At 38.5% G+C, this 21607-nt stretch overlaps 1 protein-coding gene across 1 annotated transcript in view; it reads right to left on the bottom strand.

Moving 5' to 3' along the window:
• CFAP91 (cilia and flagella associated protein 91) overlaps positions 1-21607 on the bottom strand; it is a 1839442-nt gene that overhangs the window by 842477 nt on the left and 975358 nt on the right. The window contains exon 11 of the mRNA XM_044071500.1: positions 9889-10005. Coding sequence (XP_043927435.1) covers positions 9889-10005 — 117 coding nt within the window. The remainder of the gene's footprint in view (positions 1-9888; positions 10006-21607) is intronic.

Below are 21607 nucleotides of genomic sequence, written 5' to 3'. Positions count from 1 at the left end.
TATGATCGTTTAAAAGGTGAATATAGCATGCAGTAGTACCCCACCATTCAAGTTCAGACATGGAAAAGTTGCAATACATAAGCACGGCCATGAAATATGATACTTAAACAGGTAATTCTTTGGGATGGCAACAGAAAAATAGGAAATGCATTAGTATTAAGAATTTACCACTGAAGCTCCATGTACTAAAAATAATTTTGATAAGTGTGATACCAGGCATGGTAAAGGAAACTGGATTAAAAAAATTGAATGTATTTTCTCTTTCATCTTGTTCATCTGCTATCATTGTGTTTGTTCTCGTGGCTTAGGAATGTGTAAGTTATGTTTTTTTTAATATAATTAAACAAGTACTATCTTTTGAAATGTGTTAGATCTCCAGACATGGTAACTTCTAGTCTAAAAAGAGATAAAAAAACAGGAACTGCCATTTTTTAAATATGATCAATGTAATCTCTAATAAACTTAATGACTTGCATATTACTAAGCTATGAAAGGGTCAATTGATTGGAAGAAAGCAAAGTTGGATATGTATTGGCAACTTTCATTGTTGCAGGACTAGTATGACAGCTGTTGATTTTGAAAAAAAAAACTTGGCTATGAATGAAGAAAAACTGGTCTAACTACTTGCTTTTCTCCAGGCTAGCAACAGGATGGTGATGTCATGTGATGCACACTGGGGGCTGATAATGGTGTGATGTGCTATTCTATGTGTTGACATGATACTATCCTGTTTGTTGCAAAGCCATCTATGAGTACTAGTTATTAATTTACCGAACTTTTAACAGGAAAAAATATTTATGTGGTAAGTGATAGCCAAGAACTTAGGTATCTGGAGCTTAGATTTTTGTCTGCAAAGTATCCCGTCTATTTTTATTACCTTTTATTCACCTGTGTATGCCATCCTACATATATTTTAATCTATATTTGCAATACTTTATTATTTAAGTAAAATTAATTATTTTCTGTTCAGCTCCTGTAGATAGTATCCATTATATACTTATGCACTACTATTTATCTGAGAAGAGGGCAGGCATTATTCACACTGTCAGGTAAAAAGTTGTGTGGCGCATTATCTCCCATAGACTGCTTTTACTTACTATCAGTGAAAGAGATTAACTGGTGTATTTACATTTGGCTTAATTCATAAGAGCAGCATGCAATTGGAAGTCTCTGGCTATTCTAGGGTGGTAGCAGTACTACCATGCCAAGAAGAAAGCTGTGGGGAATTGGAGAAGTTTCCAGCCTTCCCTTGAAATTATATATGTGTGTGTGTGTGTGTGTGTGTGTGTGTGTGTGTGTGTGTGTGTGTGTGTGTGTGTGTGTGTGCGCACGCGCATAACAATTTGTGTGAAACGCAGTTTCCATAGATAATTGGGCACTGGAAGATGTTAGTTCACAGAAAGGGTAGTGTGAAAGGGCCCTTCATCAAAGGGCCATTCATAGTTCACTATATAATTAGCTGACATTCAGAGCTGTAAATGTTTTATTCGTCTACACCCTATTGAGCAAAGGGGCTTGGGAATGTTAGTACAATGCTATCTCATCTTCTGACATAAAGCAGAATAGGTGGAAATAACTATCATCTTTCTAGTGGTCACTGTGAAGACTGGTAGAGATGGGTGAAGGCTGCCAGCCTAGCCAGATAGAATTGTGCAGATAATTTTATCATTTGTAAATGTGAAATGTTGAATTTAAAACAATGTGGCAACATTGCCATCTGTTGTAAAGAAAGCTAAGTCAAGCAATTATTATTGGTACTTTAAAATTAAAGTTATTTCATCGCTGCCTTTGATGTTTTACAAGTCGGGTCCAGTGCGGGTAGATGAAGGCTTCCTGCCTATTGTTTTAAGGTTAAAGTTAATGACCAGAATTTACATATGGAATGTCCTTTATTGCTCTAAGTGTAAAAAATGCAAATGCAGTTTCTGTGTGGCCTGGGAACCAGGAAGGTGTAAAAGATGATGTAATGTTTAGCAGAACTGCAGTTTCAATTTAAGCAGTGAGAACCAGAGATTATTAAGCATTTTGACCTTGGACTTCTAACTCAGCACTGTCTTATGCTCTCTTAAGTAAGGTATCTTAGAAGTGTGTTTTCTTGTAGCAATAGCTAGGAAATTAGAAAATATTAGACTAAGTGTTTTTCTGTTATGTCAGAACTGTACTACTGAATTATTTTAAGTTTCTGTTTGATCTCTGAACTCTTGAATAACACTGTGGTGTAGTAGTATTGTCTTGTGTTTTTAGTATTTATTATTAAATATTTTTAAACCCTTTTCAACTGTGGCTGGTTTATGTAGAGATAATTTAAGCTCTAGAGTACACTGCATGCTTATAAGTGATCCTGGACTAAGTCCTTCCAATAAGCCTTGATTGCTTAGTTACACTACTATTGGATGATAATATTGCACAGTAATAATTGGACACCCTTTTAAGGGCATTTGTATAGCTGATAAATATTAGCTGATGGTGGCAGTAATTATTACCATATAGTCTGGGCATAGGGGCACAGCTGGAGAATCTGTGTCAGCCTTTCCCATGAGTGTCTGTGAAGTTGTATAAATACTTATCTCAAAGTGTGTGTGAGCTACTTGGGCAGGGACACAAAGCACTGGTTGGACAGAGAGGGTACTGGAGGTTAGCTGCCAGCTAGGCTGAGATCTGGACCCTATAGCTGTGCCAGTGGATAGTATTATTGGGGACCTGGAGAGCAAGGGAGCAACCAGCCCTAGACTGACTGTGATCTCTGTGTGCTCTTAAGGGAAATTGCACTTACTGTTTGTATTTGTAATCCTTTCTCCTGTATGAAACACCCCCTCTGGTGTTAGTGGTGAGGACTGAGGCTTCTTGATTGCTGGGCCAGGGCATGGGTGTCACATATTAATTGGTGGCAGTGGTTGTGATATCCACCACATATTCATTGGTTTGCAGTGGTGGGATCCACTTCACATATTAATTGGTGGCAGTGGTTGGGATATCCACCTCATATTAATTGTTTGGCAGTGGTGGGATTTCCACATCACATATTCATTAGTTGGCATATACTAATTGGCTTGTAGTGGTGTGGGTAGAGTTAATCCTGTAGCTTATGTACAGTGATCTCTGAAGGTGTTTTGCACTCTAAATCAGCCATGCAGTGAATACTCAGAGTTCAGATCACAACTGTTTTATTTCTTTTGTTAGCTTAGTTAGTCAGGGTGGGCAGGCAGCATGTCAGCAGAGGAGTATGGAAAGCTGACAAGGAGCCAGTTGGTGGAGATGTGCCAGGCTAAGGGACTGCTGCATGGAAACCTGACTAAGGCAGACCTGATTGCAGCCTTGGTTACAGCTGCATCAGAAAACAGCATCCAGGAGGACAATTAGACTGGCAGTGGAGATACAATATCCTTGGAGAATGGACAGCTCAACCTTTCTGCGATGGACAATCAGACTAGCAGTGGAGATACAATATCCTCGGAGAATGGACAGCTCAACCTTTCTGCAGTGGACTTAAAAATCCAGCTGGAGCTAAAGTGACTTGAGTTAGAGACCAGGCATTTGGAGATAGAAGCCGAAGAAAAGGAGCATCAGAAGAGGCATGAGAGGGAAATGCTGACTCTTACCAGAGTCATGGAGGTAATGGGGAAGGGAGTAACTGGACCCCAGAAGCACAAAAGGTCAGTAAATTTCTTTAGCAATTTAAAGAGGGGGATAATTGTGATAGTTTCATTCATATGCTTGAGGGGGTATACAAACAGTATACTGTTGACCAAAGGCACTGGGTACAGTTCCTGACCTCCTTACTGCATGGGAGAGCTGTACCTTTTTTGTCAAAACTGCCTGATGCTGTCTGTTTTGATTATACTGCTGTAAAAAATGTATTTTAGAATGTTTTAAGCTAACACCTGAAATGTATAGAACAAACTTTCATGAGCATAGATGCAAGGCAGATGAAAGTGTGTGTGAATATGTTGCTGAACTGAGCACTTATTTTCATAGCTGGGTGAGTGGATGTCAGGTCACCACTTTTGAAGGGCTGGCAGACCTTTTGGTGAGGAAACAAGCCCTTAGCCCTTTGCCTGAGGGCATGAGGATCTGGTTAGCTGATAGACAATGTGCTACTTCAGATGAGCTGGGGAAGAAGAGAGACCTGGTCAGCAGGGAAGCCCTGCACAGGAAAGGGACCCCCAGTACTGCTCATGGGTCTAAAGGAACCCATGGTGGGCAGCACAGACTGCCACAACAAAATCTGCCAGTAGCAGGGGAAGCCACTAGTCCAGGTACATGTCCAGGAGCTAGGGTTAAATGTTTTGAATGCAACCAGTGGGGCTATGTGGCATACAGGTGTCCACGGAGGCAAGATGGGGAACCAAAGGTGAGGGAGCCAGTAAGTGGGAAAGAAAAAATGCCAATAGTAGGTTGTCTTGAGACAACAGGGGTACTAAACTACCATCCTGTATATGTCCTGAGGAGGAAGGATTTGGATGAGGCAGTACTATGTACTTATGCAGTTACACGCAGTGAGGCTAGGAGACAAGCATGTGGGTCTGGTAGCCTGGGGGAGACCCAGACAGACTGCATACTTGCAGCCAGGACTGGTGATGTGGTTACTTTAAGGAGTGAGCTACACTGTAGCAGTGAGACTGAAGGTGAGCCACAGCTGCTTGTGAGTACTGATGTTTCCTTGGACAGGGTGACTACAAAGGTAGAGGTGAGTAGTAGTACCCAGGGCTGACAGTGTGGCACTGCTGTCAGAGGATGCAAGCGTTCCTGTGGAAGGGGAGCAGGAAGGGTTACAAGAAGACAGTTGAGACAGGCTCAGCTCTGAGACCCTACATTGCAAGGCCTGAGGCAGGTAGCTAGGGAGGCACCTGATTCTCAAGGGAAGGGGGAATCTGTATACTGGGACAAAGGGTTACTGTACAGAGAGTGAACCCCTGAGGGAGTGCTAGAAGGTGAGAGAGTACAGCAGTTGGTAGTGCATAGAGCCTACCGTTTGGCACTTCTAGCCATAGGCCATGATATTCTCTTTGCAGGTCATATGGGCATAAAATGTACAAACCAGCATATGATGCAGAGCTTCTATTGGCCTGGAATTTACAGAGATGTAACAGGGTACTGCAGGACCTGTGAGCAGTGCCAAAAGGTAGGCAAGGCAGGAGACAAGGTGAGAGCTCCTTTGATGCCTTTGCCTGTGATTGAGGAGCCATTTCAGAGGCTAGCTATGAATATTGTGGGTCCTCTGAGTACCCCAAGTTCCACAGGGAAAAGTACATCCTAGTCGTAGTGGATTATGCTACACGATACCCAGAGGCAGTGGCTTTGTCCTCCATTGAGGCAGAGGAAGTAGCAAATGCTTTGTTAGAGTTTTTCAGCAGGGTGGGTTTCCAAAAAGAAATACTGTCCGACAGAGGTACCAATTTCATGTCAGACCTGCTGGCTTGTCTTTGGAAGTCCTGTTGGGTGAAGCACATGGAGACCATCCCCTACCATCCCCAGACTAATAGTTTTGTTGAGAGGTTAAATTCTACAATCAAGTCCATGCTACTGGCATTTTCATATCAGTTTAAGAGGGCATGGGACAAATATTTTCCCCATCTGTTGTTTGCTTACAGAGAGGTTCCCCAGGAATCCACAGGTTTTTCACCCTTTGAGATGCTGTATGGGCATAGGGTGAGGGGACCTCTAGATTTAATTTCAAGATGAGTGGGAATGTCAGTGTGAGACTCACAAGGAGTCGGTTGTAGCATATGTCCTAAACCTCAGGACAAAGCTTAGGGAACTCATGGGCTTGACCCAGGAGAACCTGGCAGAAGCCCAACAGAAAAAGGTGTGGTATGACAGGAATGCTCAAGCTAGAGAGTATGCTGTGGGGCAGCAGGTAATGGTTCACATTCCTGTCAGACACAACAAGCTGCAAGCAGCTTGGGAGGGTCCCTACAAGGTGGTAAGAAAGGTAAGTGATGATAACTACATGGTGGAACTGCTAGGCAGACAGCAGGGGCACAAGCTGTACCATGTTAACATGATGAAACCGTACCATAATAGGGAGACCCTTGTGCTGAGTATTTGCAGTGGACTGCAGGAGGAGTCTGAGGGAGATCTGGGGACTGCTCTCCTCAGTGAGGCTCAAGCTGAAACCTCAGTGGAAGGGGTAAGCAATGTCCCAGCAGCTATCTCCTACCCAGGTTCGAGAAATCCGAGCAGTGTTGCAGGAATTTGGGGACATGTTCACTGTGAAACCAGGTGGATAGAGGACACCAAAGGTCTATTCGGCGGGCCCTTGTAGGGTGTCTGAGAGAGTCAGACAGACTCTGAGGGAAGAGGTACAGGAGATGTTAGAACTAGGGGTGATTCAAGAGTCCAACAGTCCCTGGGCTTCCCCAGTGGTGCTGGTGTCAAAGAAGGATGGCAGCACCAGGTTACGTGTGGACTACAGGAAATTAAATAGTCACACAGAGTCGGACGCTTATCCCAAGCCTAGGACAGATGAGGCCCTAGAGCAGCTGGGTGGGGCTAAGTAACTTACAACCGCTGATCTTACCAAGGGTTACTGGCAGGTGCCCTCGACTCCCAGTGCTAGAGAGAAGTCAGCCTTTGTGACTCCTTTTGGCTTGTACAAGTTCACAAAGATGCCCTTTGGGATGAAGAATGCCACAGTGACTTTCCAGAGGCTGGAAGATAATATCCTACCAGGAGGTTTTGCCCTTGCTTACTTAGATGATATTGCTATCTACAGCCATTCTTGGCCAGAACACCTTCAGCATGTCAGGGAGGTGTTGGGCAGACTACAGAAGGCAGGGCTGACCATTAAGCTGAACAAATGTCAGGTGGGTATGGCGGAGGTATCCTACCTAGCACATAGAGTAGGGAGTGGTAAGATAAGGCCAGAACCTGCCAAAGTGGAAGCCATTCAGGCATGACCTGCACCTGTTACTAAAAAGCAGGTGAGGGCATTTTTAGGGACAGCAGGGTACTACAGAAAGTTTGTCCCCAGTTATAGTACCATAGCTGCTTTCCTCACAGACCTGACAAGGAAGAACAGGCCAGATAAGGTAGTGTGGACCCCAGCATCTGAGCAGGCATTCCAAAAGCTTAAGGAAGCTTTGGGAAGACCCCCTGTGTTAGCCAGTCCAGATTACAGTAAATAATGTGTTGTGCAGGTGGATGCTTCAAACTATGGGGTGGGGACTGTACTTAGATTTCTTCAGAGGGAGAAGATCACCCAGTGGTTTATCTCAGTCATAGGCTCCAACCCAGAGAGGAATGCTATGCAGCTATAGAAAAGGAATGTCTAGCCATAGTGTGGGCACTGCAGAAACTTCAGCCTTATCTGTATGGAAGAAAATTCACTGTAATGACATATCACAACCCCCTAATATGGTTAAACAGAGCCAGCCAGCAAAATGCCAAGTTGCTAAGATTGAGCCTGGGGTTGCAAGCATATGATACATCAGTGCAGCACCTCAGTGGGAGTAGCAATGCCAATGCAGATGGGCTCTCAAGACAGGGAATGGGGTAAGGTATACACAGATAGACCTAACCCTCTCAAGCAGCGTTTCCTAAGGGTCACTTGAAAAACTATCTTGAGTTCTCTGGGGGGAGGGGGAGAAATGTGAAGACTGGTAGAGATGGGTGAAGGCTGCCAGCCTAGCCTGATAGAATTGTGCAGATAATTTTAACATTTGTAAATGTGAAATGTTGAATTTAAAACAATGTGGCAACATTGCCATCTGCTGTAAAGAAAGCTAAGTCAAGCATTTCCTGATGGTCCATTAAAATCAAAATTATTTCATCACTGCCTTTGATGTTTTGCAAGTTGGCTCCAGTCCAACTAGATGAAGGCTTCCTGCCTATTGTTTTAAGGCTAAAATTAATGACCAGAATTTACATGTGGAATGTCCTTTATTGCTCTAAGTGTAAAAGAATGTAAATGCAGTTTCTGTGTGGCCTGGGAACTAGGAAGGTGTAAAAGATGATGTAATGTTTAGCAGAACTGCAGTTTCAATTTAAACAGTGAGAAACAGAGTTATTGAGCATTTTGATCTTGGACATCTAACTCGGCACTGTCTTATGCTCTCTTAAGTAAGTTGGCATAGAAGTGTGTTTTCTTGTAGCAATAGCTAGGAAATTAGAAAATATTAGACTAAGTGTTTTTCTGTTATGTCAGAACTGTTCTACTGAATTATTTTAAGTTTCTGTGTGATCTCTGAACTCTTGAATAGCACTGTGGTGTAGTAGTATTGTCTTGCGTTTTTAGTATTTATTATTAAATATTTTTAAACCCTTTTCAACTGTGGCTGGTTTATGTGGAGATAATTTAAGCTCTAGAGTACACTGCATGCTTATAAGTGATCCTGGACTAAGCCCTTCCAATAAGCCTTGATTGCTTAATTACACTACTATTAGATAATAATATTGCAAAGTAATAATTTGACATCCTTTTAAGGGCCTTTGTGTAGCTGATAAATATTAGCTGGTGGTGGCAGTAATTACTACCGTATAGTCTGGGCATAGGGGCACAGCTGGAGAATCTGTGTCAGCCTTTCCCAGGAGTGTCTGTGAAGTTAAATACTTATCTCAAAGTAAGTGTGTGTGTGTGTTTGTGTGTGTGTGTTTCAGCTACTTGGGCAAGGACACAAAGCACTGGTTGGACAGAGAGGGTACTGGAGGTTAGCTGCCAGCTAGGCTGAGATCTGGACCCTATAGCCGTGCCAGTGGGGAGTCTTATTGGGGACCTGGAGAGCAAGGGAGCAACCAGCCCCAGACTGACTGTGATCTCTGTGTGCTCTTAAGGGAAATTGCACTTTACTGCGAGTATTTATAATCCTTTCTCCTACATGGGACGCCCTCTCTGGTGGCTAGTGGTGAAGACTGATGCTCCAAGATTGCTGGGCCAGGGCACAATTAATAAAATATAAATGTTTCTGGAGATCAGATGGCAAAGATGATCTATGCACAGGAAATCTCTAGATGTTTATTTTCTCTTGGCCAGAGATATGGATAGTAGCACTAACATGTTTTTTGGGAGCCATTTTATTTTGCTACTTCTGCAAAGGATGCTGTTTAGATTTCTATGAGATAGCAGACATCTTAAAAACGAAATCTCTTATGGAAATAAATAAGGTCATACAAACACAACTGAGAGACTGCCATCATGCTTGTAACAAATGTGTGCTATGGAATACTAATCAGTGGTAACATACTAGCAATACTCTTGCAGTCCATGAAAACCATCTGAAACATAAGGTAACCTGTATGCATAAATCTTCCCAAGTCTACTGAATGAAATGCAAAACTCAGTCTAGGCCACAACAAAAAATGTGTCTTTCAAACAGGATTCTTATAGAACTGAATGTTCTCCACTATTTTTTGATCTCAAGAACATCTTTCATTATTGGTCTTCACATTCAGAAAGGGCTTATAGCAGGGAAATTAAAAAAAAGCAGTTAGAGGGAGTAAATAAAGGAGATCACACATATTAGTAATGCTCTGCTTACTGATATTTCATCAATCAAGACAACAATGATCACAGCTCCTGTGTTAGAAACAGCACTGTGGAAGAAAATGCATCACTTGGAAGATTAACTGTGCAGTCATTACGTAAGTCAGACCTGAATCAAGTACTGATGTCAACCTCAAAGATGAGTTAACTAAACCATCTTACTTCCAGAAATGATATCAACATTTCTGTGATAACTGCACAATCAACCAGCATGTAAATTATATACAATAAAAATTTAGCTTCAGATAAGCAAACGAAAAGATACTTTGTAAAACAAATAAAGAAAAACAATAAACATTATTTACTACTATTATAATTTTTTAATATTTACTAATACTGTAATAAACATATTTACTACTTTTTGTAGATTAAGTAGACTGAGAGTTGTCAGTTGCATTATTGCTTACCTCTGGTGGTACTTTGACTTCTGGAGTAGCAGGGCGAGGTATCGGCTTTTCAATTTTCTGAAGAAATGCTAGTGGCTTTTCTTGCTCTTTCATTTTTGTTCTACTTTCTTTCAGCATCTAGATGTCAAAAAGACAAAAATGAATAGCAAAGAATACTACTCTTAAAATGTAACCCAACAACACCAGTGCATTAAGGAATACTTGCATAATGGTACCTGATGCTGCTAAAATAGTTGCCATCTTATGACATGTACTAGTGGAAGAGTAGAAATTCCTTCCTGCTGTTCTTCTTTAATATACAATGTCATATCTTTGCTTGTTTAATCTGAGTCTTAAAGGTAGAAATATTCTTCCTTATGGTGACTTAAAGAAAAAAAATGGTACAGCCTATATTTTAAAAGGTTTCCATAATCACATACACACTTACACAACTAAGCTGTTACAGAAGACAAACAACATACACATGTATATTGCTACACAAGCTGCCGATAGGTAGTATAAGAAAAGACTTGAAAGGAATGGAAGAATGCCCAAGGACAGGGCAGCTTAAATTCAATGCATAAAGTAAACTCTCAGTTAACCGGCATCAATGGGGACTGGTAAATACCGGATAACTGTAGTTTCTGGTTGCTTTAGAGTTACTATTAAAAATAGGCATGACTAATACTGTACCCTATACTAACTGTTTGATTTGACTTGGAATGTATTCCTATCTTCCTTTTTAAAACTCTAAAAACATTAAGGTATGTCTCTGCAGGGGGAAAACAGAAAGTGCAACAGATGAAAATTGTACTGTATGTCTTCGATATTTGTTTTTCCAGATTCTTGAGAGGGCCGGTTGCTTGAGTTCTGGTTTACTGTATTATAAAAAAGAAAAAAAAATGAGATGGTATGTTATGCACCAGAGAAACAAAAATCCTCAAAAGTAGTATACAGATAAAAGGACAGCTGCATGAGTTCAATAAGAAGCAAGATGTTCTATCAACATTTCATGAATTGTTCGCCTTCTGTCTAGGCACCTCCATGTCTGTTCTTGTGGTCAGTACATAAAGCCATCGAGCCTTTGCTCAAAAGAATAAACACCTGGCAAGCAGACACTAGAATGCAATTCCTTACTGGTAGAAATGTATCAAAAAATAATAAATGTTCGTTAAGTATGAACAGAAATAAAGAACAGCACTGCCTCATGACCTGAGATTGCACTAAACAGGTTTTAGGAAAACTCTAAAGTGGTATCCTTAATCACTCAACATATTCATTTGCTTAGTTTTGATGGGATTAGGCTCATTAGCCCTAAATCCTAATTTCAGGGACAGCCAAGGTTCTATGACCAGTACACAGATGTATGCCTATAAAAGGGCAGATGTTACATTTTTCATTAAATAAAAGGAAATATTCAGTGACAGGATGTAGTGGTAAGGAGGAATGGTATCATGCTTTTCTACATTCTAAAGGGAAGGGGGGATCTGGCAGCTGATGAAACATAACTGAAGGAAAAGCATCAATGTACACGTCTGGGTTTTAAGAGAGGTTTTTACTTTCTATTTAAAACAAAAAAAAATGTGACAGGACAAGGTGCTGTATTATGCAGGAAAGGCTCATGGTACTGGCTGCTGGGCTACACTACCCCAATTTAAAAAAAAACTGGCAGTATATTTTTTTGAAAGCTGGCTATTATTTTTAGTTATTCTTAATTTAAGATTGTAGTCAATTTTCTTTCTCGGGTGCTCAGATCTCCAGAAATGCATATGTGCATAATTTTGAGGAGCTCAGAGTTAAAACCGGGAAAAAAACAGCATATTTCATTTGCCTGGCTGTGTTGATAACTTTACAAATTCACTCCCACCAATCTACTGAACAAATAAGGACTTAGGAGGCATTACTCAACAAGTGCTTCGCCAAGCTGTTGTATGAAGCAGTGAGGAGCCCTTTCTATTGGTTCAGGCTGTCTGAAGTAACTCAAAGAGCCTGAAACAGAAATACTTAATATAAGTAGTTAAGGCAGGAGTATGGGAATATTTTTTTTTTTTTTTTTAGCCAGTAAGCCAGGCCAACCTGATTTATTAAAGTAAGTACGTGTGTGTGTGTGTGTGTGTGTGTATCTTTATGTGTTTATGTGTGTGTGTATTTGTATGTGTCTACTTGCAGGTACAAAATGTGGTTAAGTATAATGATTTGTCTTAGAAAAGCATCATTTTCACTTCAGATCAAATTCAATTCTCAGATTGTTCCATATATGTGTTCCTTATAACTTTCATATAAATAAGCACTGCTGAGACTATAACCTTTGAAAATTAGAACCATGTCCACTCTAATGACTTCACACAAGAGTCCACATGTCGACCAACATTGATAGTAAACATTCTCGATATTAATGGTCTTTATGTATCATCAAATAAAGACAAAGGCATGTGCATCAAATAAAATGTCACTGCTGAAGATTATTATAATCTTCCTAAGTAATTGCTTCGCATAAAAAATATGGGAATATAGTCATCAATTAAAAGAGAGATACTTCTTAGCTCTGGGTCACCAATAAGTAACGTATTCTTGAAGACCCAGACGATTCAAATGAGGTTTCACCCCTATTTCTCAAAATCACTAACATCAGTTAGCAAATCATTTGTAATAAACTGTCTCTTCTTCAAGCCTGAATCACTTGTTTTAGTCATGATTTTCTGTCTAACACAGAGATGTGACAGAGAATACATATAATGGATGCAGGGAACCTAACACCTAGATAGGTATTACAGCACCATTAAGGGAGGAGGCAGGTGCAATAGTTTTCTCAAAAATATTGTCCTTTTAATTAATTGTCCACATAGATGGTTGCACTTCTCAATTCAATTAAGCTAGATATTACCAAGACTGTTTGTTGGCAAGCCCAGTAGGTACATCTGAGATACCTGTGGTAATTCTTTTATAGAGGTAGATCTCAAATCATGCACTATTATAAGGTGAATGGTGGAGGAGGTCACATGCCACTCGAAGTTCAATCCTTATCTGAGGAGAAGAGAAGAGAAAACTTACTTTACACTCATTGGTTCTGCAAATAAGAAAACATAATTCTCTAATGCTATATTGTAATTTAGAGGTCTCATAAGATACAAGTATGTGTACTTGGAAAGGAATACAAATGTGGAAGGAGGCTGACATGACACTAGCAGCATGAGAAGTTTCTATTTTGGAGGCTAAAGCTGAAAATACTGCAAAAGAGATTAAGGAATTGTAAAAAGCCAAGACTAGAAGATTACAGATGAGTCATACATTATGAAACTATTAAAGATAGTTGACTCTTACGTCTTACAAGCAGAGCTAGGCAGACATGAAGTATTCTGTTGAGTGGTAAATTGTTTTTTCAATTCTTAATATGTAAACACAGTATTTATTCAATCAAAAATAAGACTGAAGCCTTATGGGATGAATGACTGCAGAACTGAAATTCAGAAAGTCATTATTAGAGGCATTTGCAAAGTTCTGCCAAAACTTGTATTTTGAGAGAAGGTATAATTCACCACAGATGTTAAGGATGTGGGGGCTGGAATGGTATAGCTTATAAATAGTTTACCTGTTTTGCCTCTTGCAGTTATTCCAAGTGTTTATAGGCTAGGTAGTCAGGCATAAGATAAACTTCAAAACCTTAACTGCCATAAACCCATACTGATGCTTTATACTCTCTTTCTACATGTACAAGTGTGTGTGTGTAAATGTATACATTATATATATATATATATATATATATATATATATATATATATAAAGAGAGAGAGAAAAATAAATATGTATATGTATATCTATACACACACACATATGTATATATAGATAGATTGAGATATATAGATACAGATAGGTAAATATATATAGGTTTATATTCGTTTCCCTGTATTGCACTCAGTTGTTTCCACTTTGCATGAAGACTAAAATATAAATGCTGAAAATGCCAAATACCATTATGTTCAACTGACAAATCTCGCTCTCTTCGCAACCCATGTTAACACTTGTTCTTAGGTCTAGAGCAGCAGGGAGTTTAGAATTCAGGATTTATTTCGGATACCAGAAGTCGGCATTTCAAGTTTTCGTTGAATCATTTCGATTATGTGATCACTTATCCGAGTACAATAAAGGGAAATGAATGTAAACCTGTATAGATATATACTTAGATAAATATACATATATATATATATATATATATATATATATATATATATATATATATATACATATACACACACACACATATATATATATATATATATATATATATATATATATATATATATATACGTATGTATGTATTACATCTATCTAGATGTGTATATATATATATATATATATATATATATATATATATATATATAATTTTAAAGAATATTTTAAAGGAACTCTGATTGTAAGAAGTGGCTTATTCCATATTTTTTCAAGAAATTGAGTAATATAACTATCACATTTTGTTTTATTTATGTTTATTGTGAGTATTAAATTGCCCAGTGTGATGTCGGATCCCTCAGCAGTACATTCCAGGCAGAGAATTGCAAACCAAACTAGATGATATGTTGCTTTGTAGACCAAACAGAGGCTGTCTCATAATAAACTATAACAGAATTATTATATATATATATATATATGTGTGTGTGTGTGTGTGTGTGTGTGTGTGTGTGTGTGTGGGTGGGTGGGGGGGGGTCATATTTCTCAACTATGTCTGATTTTGCCACTTTTTATTTATTTATTTTGCCATTTACCTGTTTGATTTTCTGGTAAAAGCCTAATATTAGAGCTTCATACTTATTGTTCTGTAAATACTGTTTGATGAAACTTCTTATTCTATGAACTTTTTAAATGAATAAGGACTATTTAAAGATAGTCTCTGATTGTCTTTCTCTCTTGTATTTTCACAGGTAAATCCTAGGCAATTAGTCTGCAGACAATTTTAAGCCTAGCCAAAAGCCCTATTTAAAATTTCCCGCTAGCCTCAGGAGGGCAAGATAAGAAAGACTAGGAAAGACTCCAAGGCTGCTCATCCAATTATGCAAGTTTACCTTGAAGGTGGTAAGGGTGATACTCTGCTTGACATGTGTTGGAAATTTGTTCCAGAAGTGAGGAATTTGTTGAGATATGAATCTATCATGCCAACTGCTTATTTATCTGCTGCTGATGGTTTAGTTCTTTTAACTGATTATTTAAGGTAGCATTAATTCTGTAAAGGAATAGGAAGTCAAATAGGGTTAGAGCTTTCATGGCATGAAAAGCTAGACAGATTTTATTTTTATTTTACATTTGTCCAATAAACTGTGACCTGTTCCAGCTGGGATATCGTTGTGCCATCCTGTACCTTTGGTGGATTCACGTTGTGGTTACTGTTCATTCATACGTTAGTGTCGGTATGGAGGGTTCAAACGAGATTCTTCAGGCTGCATCGGACAGGGGTGAATTAAATAAATTACAAATGGATATTATCGAACTTAAAGAGGAGATGTCTCGATTGGCAGATTTGGTTAGACGTTCCTTATCTGCATTTCATAATACAGATGCGGTGAAAGCTTTTGACTTACAGCCGGAAACACCGGCAGTTTTGGAAACTGTTTCTGCTACCAGCATGGAGACGCATGCAAGGATCAATACCAGCTCGCCTTGTGAGATACCGAATGGCCAAAGGCAGCACATATTGGATGAAAATCCATCCTCAAATCGATCCTTAGGTGGGCAATTTTCGAGTCGCTGTAGGAATACCAGTAAGAACTCTTCCAATGAGTTCACATTTGATTTCAGTATATTTCATGCACATAGTGAAGCGGAAAGGATGGGAGCGAGACCCAAGCGCCCTATGACTATGAAAACTTACACTGGGGTTTCGAAAACACTCGCTGACAATTTAAAAGGTACTGAGTTTACTACTATAAATTCTACTGTCTGTAATGAAAAAGGGTGCAATAATAATAAGACAAAACGGACTGACAATTATAGAAGTAAAAGTAAACAAACGAGTGCTACTGTCAGTGAACATTTGGAGTGTTTTTTAAAGGATAACTTTGATTTCACGAAATATGATAAGATAGATGGAACAAATAAGATTGATAGTGTGGTAGATCATTACAAAAAAGACGCTCAAGGCATTATTAAAGATAAACTGTATCTATTGGGTAAAAAGCTATTATCCATAAAGAATTTAAAAATAGAAAATGCGTATTTTACCAAATGTATTACTTTGAAAATTGTTCCTAAGGGTATCAGATTTTTTAAAATACCTTTAGGGGTTGATTTGAATCCAGGTACTATGAATGAATTTAATTTATTATTTGACAGCTTTGGATATGAATATATGGATTTATTAATTAAGAAAAATGATGAAAAAATTACATTATTGATTCATGAGGTTGAAATACTAAATCAGGAAATTGTGACTGATGAACTGTTCACACAATGGATTGCGTTATATGAGAAACAATATACCCAAGCTGATCAGAAAGCATGTGATATTCACAATAGGAAAGGGAGGAAAATTGTTCGAGATATGGATCAATACACTCACCATAGAGCATATATTTGGCCCAAGGTTAGGCAAGAAAGAGAAAAGGGTGGATACCACAGATTTGATGAAGGTGTTAGTGAAAGAGAAGTGAATTTCTACACAGATAGAGTAGTTCCCCCATCAAAAAACTTAGGTACAGCATGGAACAGAAGAAAGAGATAACAGTTCAAGATATTCTTGATTATGAAACACACCATAAGAAAACTACAGTTCACGATATTGTTTACAATAATCAGGAAAATATGGTAAGAGACAATATACAGTTAGAATTTATTGTAGAAGATGGACAGTTAGAATTTATTGTAGAAGATGGACAGGTTGAGGTGGGAAGTGAAGATATGGTACCATCAAGGTGTAAGGAAAACAACATCATTTCCACATACAAAGGCTTTAAAGTTTTTAATTACACCAATTTTGCCATACCTGAAGATTTTTACAAACTATTTTCTAAGGGGATGAAGTTCATACCTACAACAGACATCAATTTAGTAGACACCATTACTGAATTAAAATTATTTTGTCGTAGATTGAATCTAGCTATCCAGTTTGAGAAAAATGAAATTGACAAAAACACCAGTTGCACAATGAATTCTAGGAATAATAATATTCTTAAGAAGAAAAGCACTTATATACCTATAAGCAATCCTGTTATAGGAAGTTTTGAGAAAATTGTCAGTCAAGACATTTATAGTTTTTATAGAACAAATAGAATCAATAAGAAGGAAAGTATGGAATGGAATGACAATTTGACTAAAGGTGAGCGAGAATGTTTGGATACACTCATTAATAACAATCAAGTGAGGGTCATGAAACCAGACAAAGGGGGAGGTGTAGTCATTTTTAACAAATTTGATTATATTAAAGAAATCTATGACATTCTACATGAATCTGGTAAATATGTAGCCATTTCTCTTAACAAAATAAATATTGGATACAGACGCATAGACCTCGCTTTAGAAGAATACTATATTGACCATAGAATAACTGAAGAGGTATATCAGTTCTTGACAGTTGAATATCCTACATTAGCTTCCATTGTAGGCATCCCCAAAATACACAAAAATTTACAGAATCCCCCATTCAGACCGATTATATCTGGAAGCAAGTCCAAAACTTTTCCCCATAGGAGTAGCAATAGACAGATGGGTTAAACCAGTTTATAACACTTGATTAAAGATTCTTGGGTATTTCTGAGCCTACTTACACCCCAAATTTGGAACAAGGGTCTTATTTTTGTTACCATAGATGAGATAGACCTTTTTTCAAGTATCCCGAAAGAGGTTGGACTTGAATACTTTTGTAACAGTTTAAGAAAATATTCCAATTTTGAATGGGACAGGATATGCCTCATTACTGACATGATGGGATTAGTTCTGGACCATAACTATATTTACTATGAAAATGAATTTTTCAAACAAACCACAGGTGTTGCTATGGGGGCTGTATGTGCCCCCATATTTGCAAATTTGGTTATGTTAGAATGGGAGACTGGACATGTATTCAACTGTGAATATGTTAAGTTTTACACGAGATTTTTGGATGATTTATTTTTGTTATGGGATGGTCCTGTTAATTTAATAGAAACGTTCATTGAGTATCTTAACCATACAACAGATTTTTTAGAATTCACATTTAATTACAGTGAAAAAGGTATTTCTTATTTGGACACCTATATAGAACATGGGGACTATGGGTTTGTATCTCGTATACACAGAAAAGATACGTTTTCGAATTATTATTTGGAGTTCAGTAGTAACCACCCCAAACATGTGTTTAAAAACATATTCAAGGGGCAGTGTATACGAGCGGCTCGTATGTCCTCCACAAATGAAATTATGTTACATGAAGTACAATACATTGAGTCAATGTGTAGAGAAAGAGGGTATCCTGTACATTTACTCACTGATGTAGTAGGGTACATCAGCTCAGAATGGGATGGGAAATATAAACCTATATTAGGTAATCCCATTGTACAAAAGATGGATGTAAAGAAGGACCAATTTCATAGGGTATGTGTGTTAACGCATTCCCCTGTAGTAAAACATATTGAGAATATTATTATTCAACATTGGAAGCTGATCACCATGGATGAAAAAATAGCACAGAAAGTAGGTACCTTCCCTAAATTTGTTTATAAAACAGGACCCAATTTGAAAAGGATGATTGAATTTAATATGCAAAATGACGGACACAAGAAAAAGGCCACTGCCAAATGTGGTGCATGCAAACAGTGTAGATACATCAATGAAAAAGAAGAATTTAAATTAAAAAATTTCAATGGAACATACATAAAGGGAAGAGCAGGAAATTGTAATACAAAATTTGTGGTTTATATAGCTACTTGTGAAGTATGTCCCGCGTTCTACATAGGGAAAACGGAGAGACAGCTAAGACGTTGTATATATGACCATATGTACTGTATTAAGAAAAAAGATAATAAGAACGCCCTATGTAGACACATAGTATCTAACGGGGACACATATAGTTTTAAATTCACAATAATCGATCAGGTTGAGATGACAACTAGAGGTGGTAATGTAAAAGACAGGTTAGCCAAAAAGGAGAGTAAATGGCAAATGTTTACGGATGCTGTTAGGTCACCAGGTATAAATGATTTTATCAGCATCAAACCTTTTTTAAGCCTGGTATAGATTTTTACAAATATATTGTTATTTTTATATGATATCTGCATTATGTATATATGTTTCTCTTCAGCCTAAGTATTTATTAATTGTACAATTATATTTACATGATATATTTCATTTTTATTTTTAGTCTTAAGTATGTGACAGAAATGTATACTTGATTTGCAACAAGTATATAGTGTGTGTGTATATAACAGGTTTAGTAGATGGAAATAGCAGTGTAAATACACAGATTTTATTACATTTATTACATTTTTTACAAAATATACATATATATATATACATATATATATATATTAGATTACATTATATTTTATCCAATGTGTTGAATAAGTTTTGTTACATATGTTAGAATGTCTTTAAATTTTAAAAGTTTTTGGCGCCAAAATGGAGTATAAAAGTGAAATTCAGAAAAAAATGGTAGTTCTGATGAAGTCTGCGTAAGACAGATAAAAGCGCTTAACTCTTGGCTACATTGAGTCTGTTCAAGACCTTTTGTGTTGTACTATTCCTATTTTGTCCAATAAACTGTGACCTGTTCCAGCTGGGATATCGTTGTGCCGTCCTGTACCTTGGGTGATTTTACATTTGTTGACCGGGATAGTCCGACTGGATTCATGTCCATTTTCAGCAGAGACCCGGGGAGAAAAGCTCCAAGATAAGCAGTTAAGATTACAGATACAATATATACAGTGGTTACATACTTAACAAGTTATACAAATTCCAAGGTTAGAGATAATCCCAGGTGTAAATCCAGATTAAGTAACACAACTAAGTTAAATTATAGTTATTAACTCATAGTAGAGGAGAGTTAGTCTGGTTTGATACATTGCTATAGCCAGTTTAGTGTCAAATATTGTTTGAGTCTTATCTTAAATTGACTCAGGGTGGTAAGTAAAGTAATATCAGCTGGGAGGGAGTTCCAGGATGTACCTGCAGAGTTGGCAAACAGAGAGTAACCGGCTGAGTTATTAGTTTTGATAGTCTGAACTAGCAGTCTGTTAGTAGATCGACGAGGTCTGGGATTATTACAGGGGGTGATAATGTTTTTTAGTGCAGGGGTATTGTCTGGATTGTAAAGGATTTTATGTCATAATCAATTGGTTATACTGGATCAAGCTGGGCAGTTCTAGCCACCCAAGCTGGTTTATAGGTTCATAGGTTGGTACTAGGCTATCGGCCCTAGGGCCTATACAAGCCTAACCAAACAATTTCCCGGATATTTCTTCCCACAATATTTACTTCCCTGGACCCCTGTCTAGCAGGGTGACTGACATGATCCCCGGGATGAATTTTCTATCTCCCATCCAATCGTCAAGGCTCCTTTTGAAGAAGGTCAAGGAGGTTCTCTGCTTGACATGTATGGGCAGTCTATGCCAGAGTATAGGGAGTCTCTGCGTCAGGAACCTATCCCTCCAGCATGTTTTGTTCATTATGATATCAAAGTTTAGATCCCTGGAGTGTGTGGCTCTGAGGGATTGGGATTTCTTTAAGTGGAGCATGTCCAGTAGCTCAGGGTTTGACATGGCCTTGTATGTTAAGCAGAGATCGCCTCTGAGTAGATGATATGCCACAGAGTATAGCTGGAGTTTTTCCAGATGGTCAGCATAGGGCATTTGCTTAAGGTCTGTGATTCTTTTAGTGAGGTATTTCTGCGGCCTTTCCAGCTGTTGCAGATGTTTTGTGAGGTACATACCCATACCAAACGGGGTGTTGTACTCTATAATGGGTCTAAGGAGGGATGAGTACAGTGGGACAATGACCTCCTTTTTTCTGGATGAAAAGCCCTTAGTGATGAGGTGTGCCACATAGAAGGATTTCCTGACTGTTGTGACGATGTGGTTATCGAAGGTGAGACCACTGTCCACCTGTGTCCCTAAGTCTCTCATCACACTTTCGGTGTTTAGTGTATTGCCACCTATGTGGTAATTCATGGGTACATGGTTTTTCCCACAGGAGATAACTATACATTTCTTGGCGTTAAGCTTGAACCCATGGCTCTGGCACCAAACAGTTGTTTCTGTAAGGCCCTTTTGTAGAATATCCACATCATTTAGGGATTCAATAATGGCTCCCAGTTTGCAGTCATCTGCAAACTTTGTTAGCTAGAGTCCCTTAGTGTTAGCCTGTACTTCAGAGAAGTAGATGCCAAACAAGAGTGGTCCCAGGACTGAACCCTGAGGTACTCCACTTGTCTGGAGCTGGATTTGGAGTTGGCTACTTTTACAGTATGGGTTCTGTCAGTAAGTCAGTTGGCAACCGATCGAGTGACATAGGGATTTATGCCCAGCTTAGTAAGTTTATCTATGATTCCAGAGTGAGGGATGGTGTTGAAGGCTTTGGCTAGGTCCAGATAGGCTGTGTGGACCACCTTAGCCTTGTCTACAGCTCTGGAGACTGATTCAAAGAAGTCAATCAGGTTCAGGAGACAAGATTGGCCCTTCACGAACCCAAACTGGGTGGGGTCCAGTTTTTGAAGGTTGCCAGTGTCTTTGTTTATAAGTTCCATGATCATGCTTTCCATGTCCTTGCAGAGCAGGCTCGTCAG

The sequence above is a fragment of the Protopterus annectens genome, chromosome 5.part0 (assembly GCF_019279795.1).
Source record: "Protopterus annectens isolate FY-2018-M chromosome 5.part0, PAN1.0, whole genome shotgun sequence".
Lineage (NCBI taxonomy): Eukaryota > Metazoa > Chordata > Ceratodontiformes > Protopteridae > Protopterus > Protopterus annectens.
Note: the sequence above shows the minus strand (reverse complement) of the source record. Positions and strands in the feature narration are given on the sequence as shown.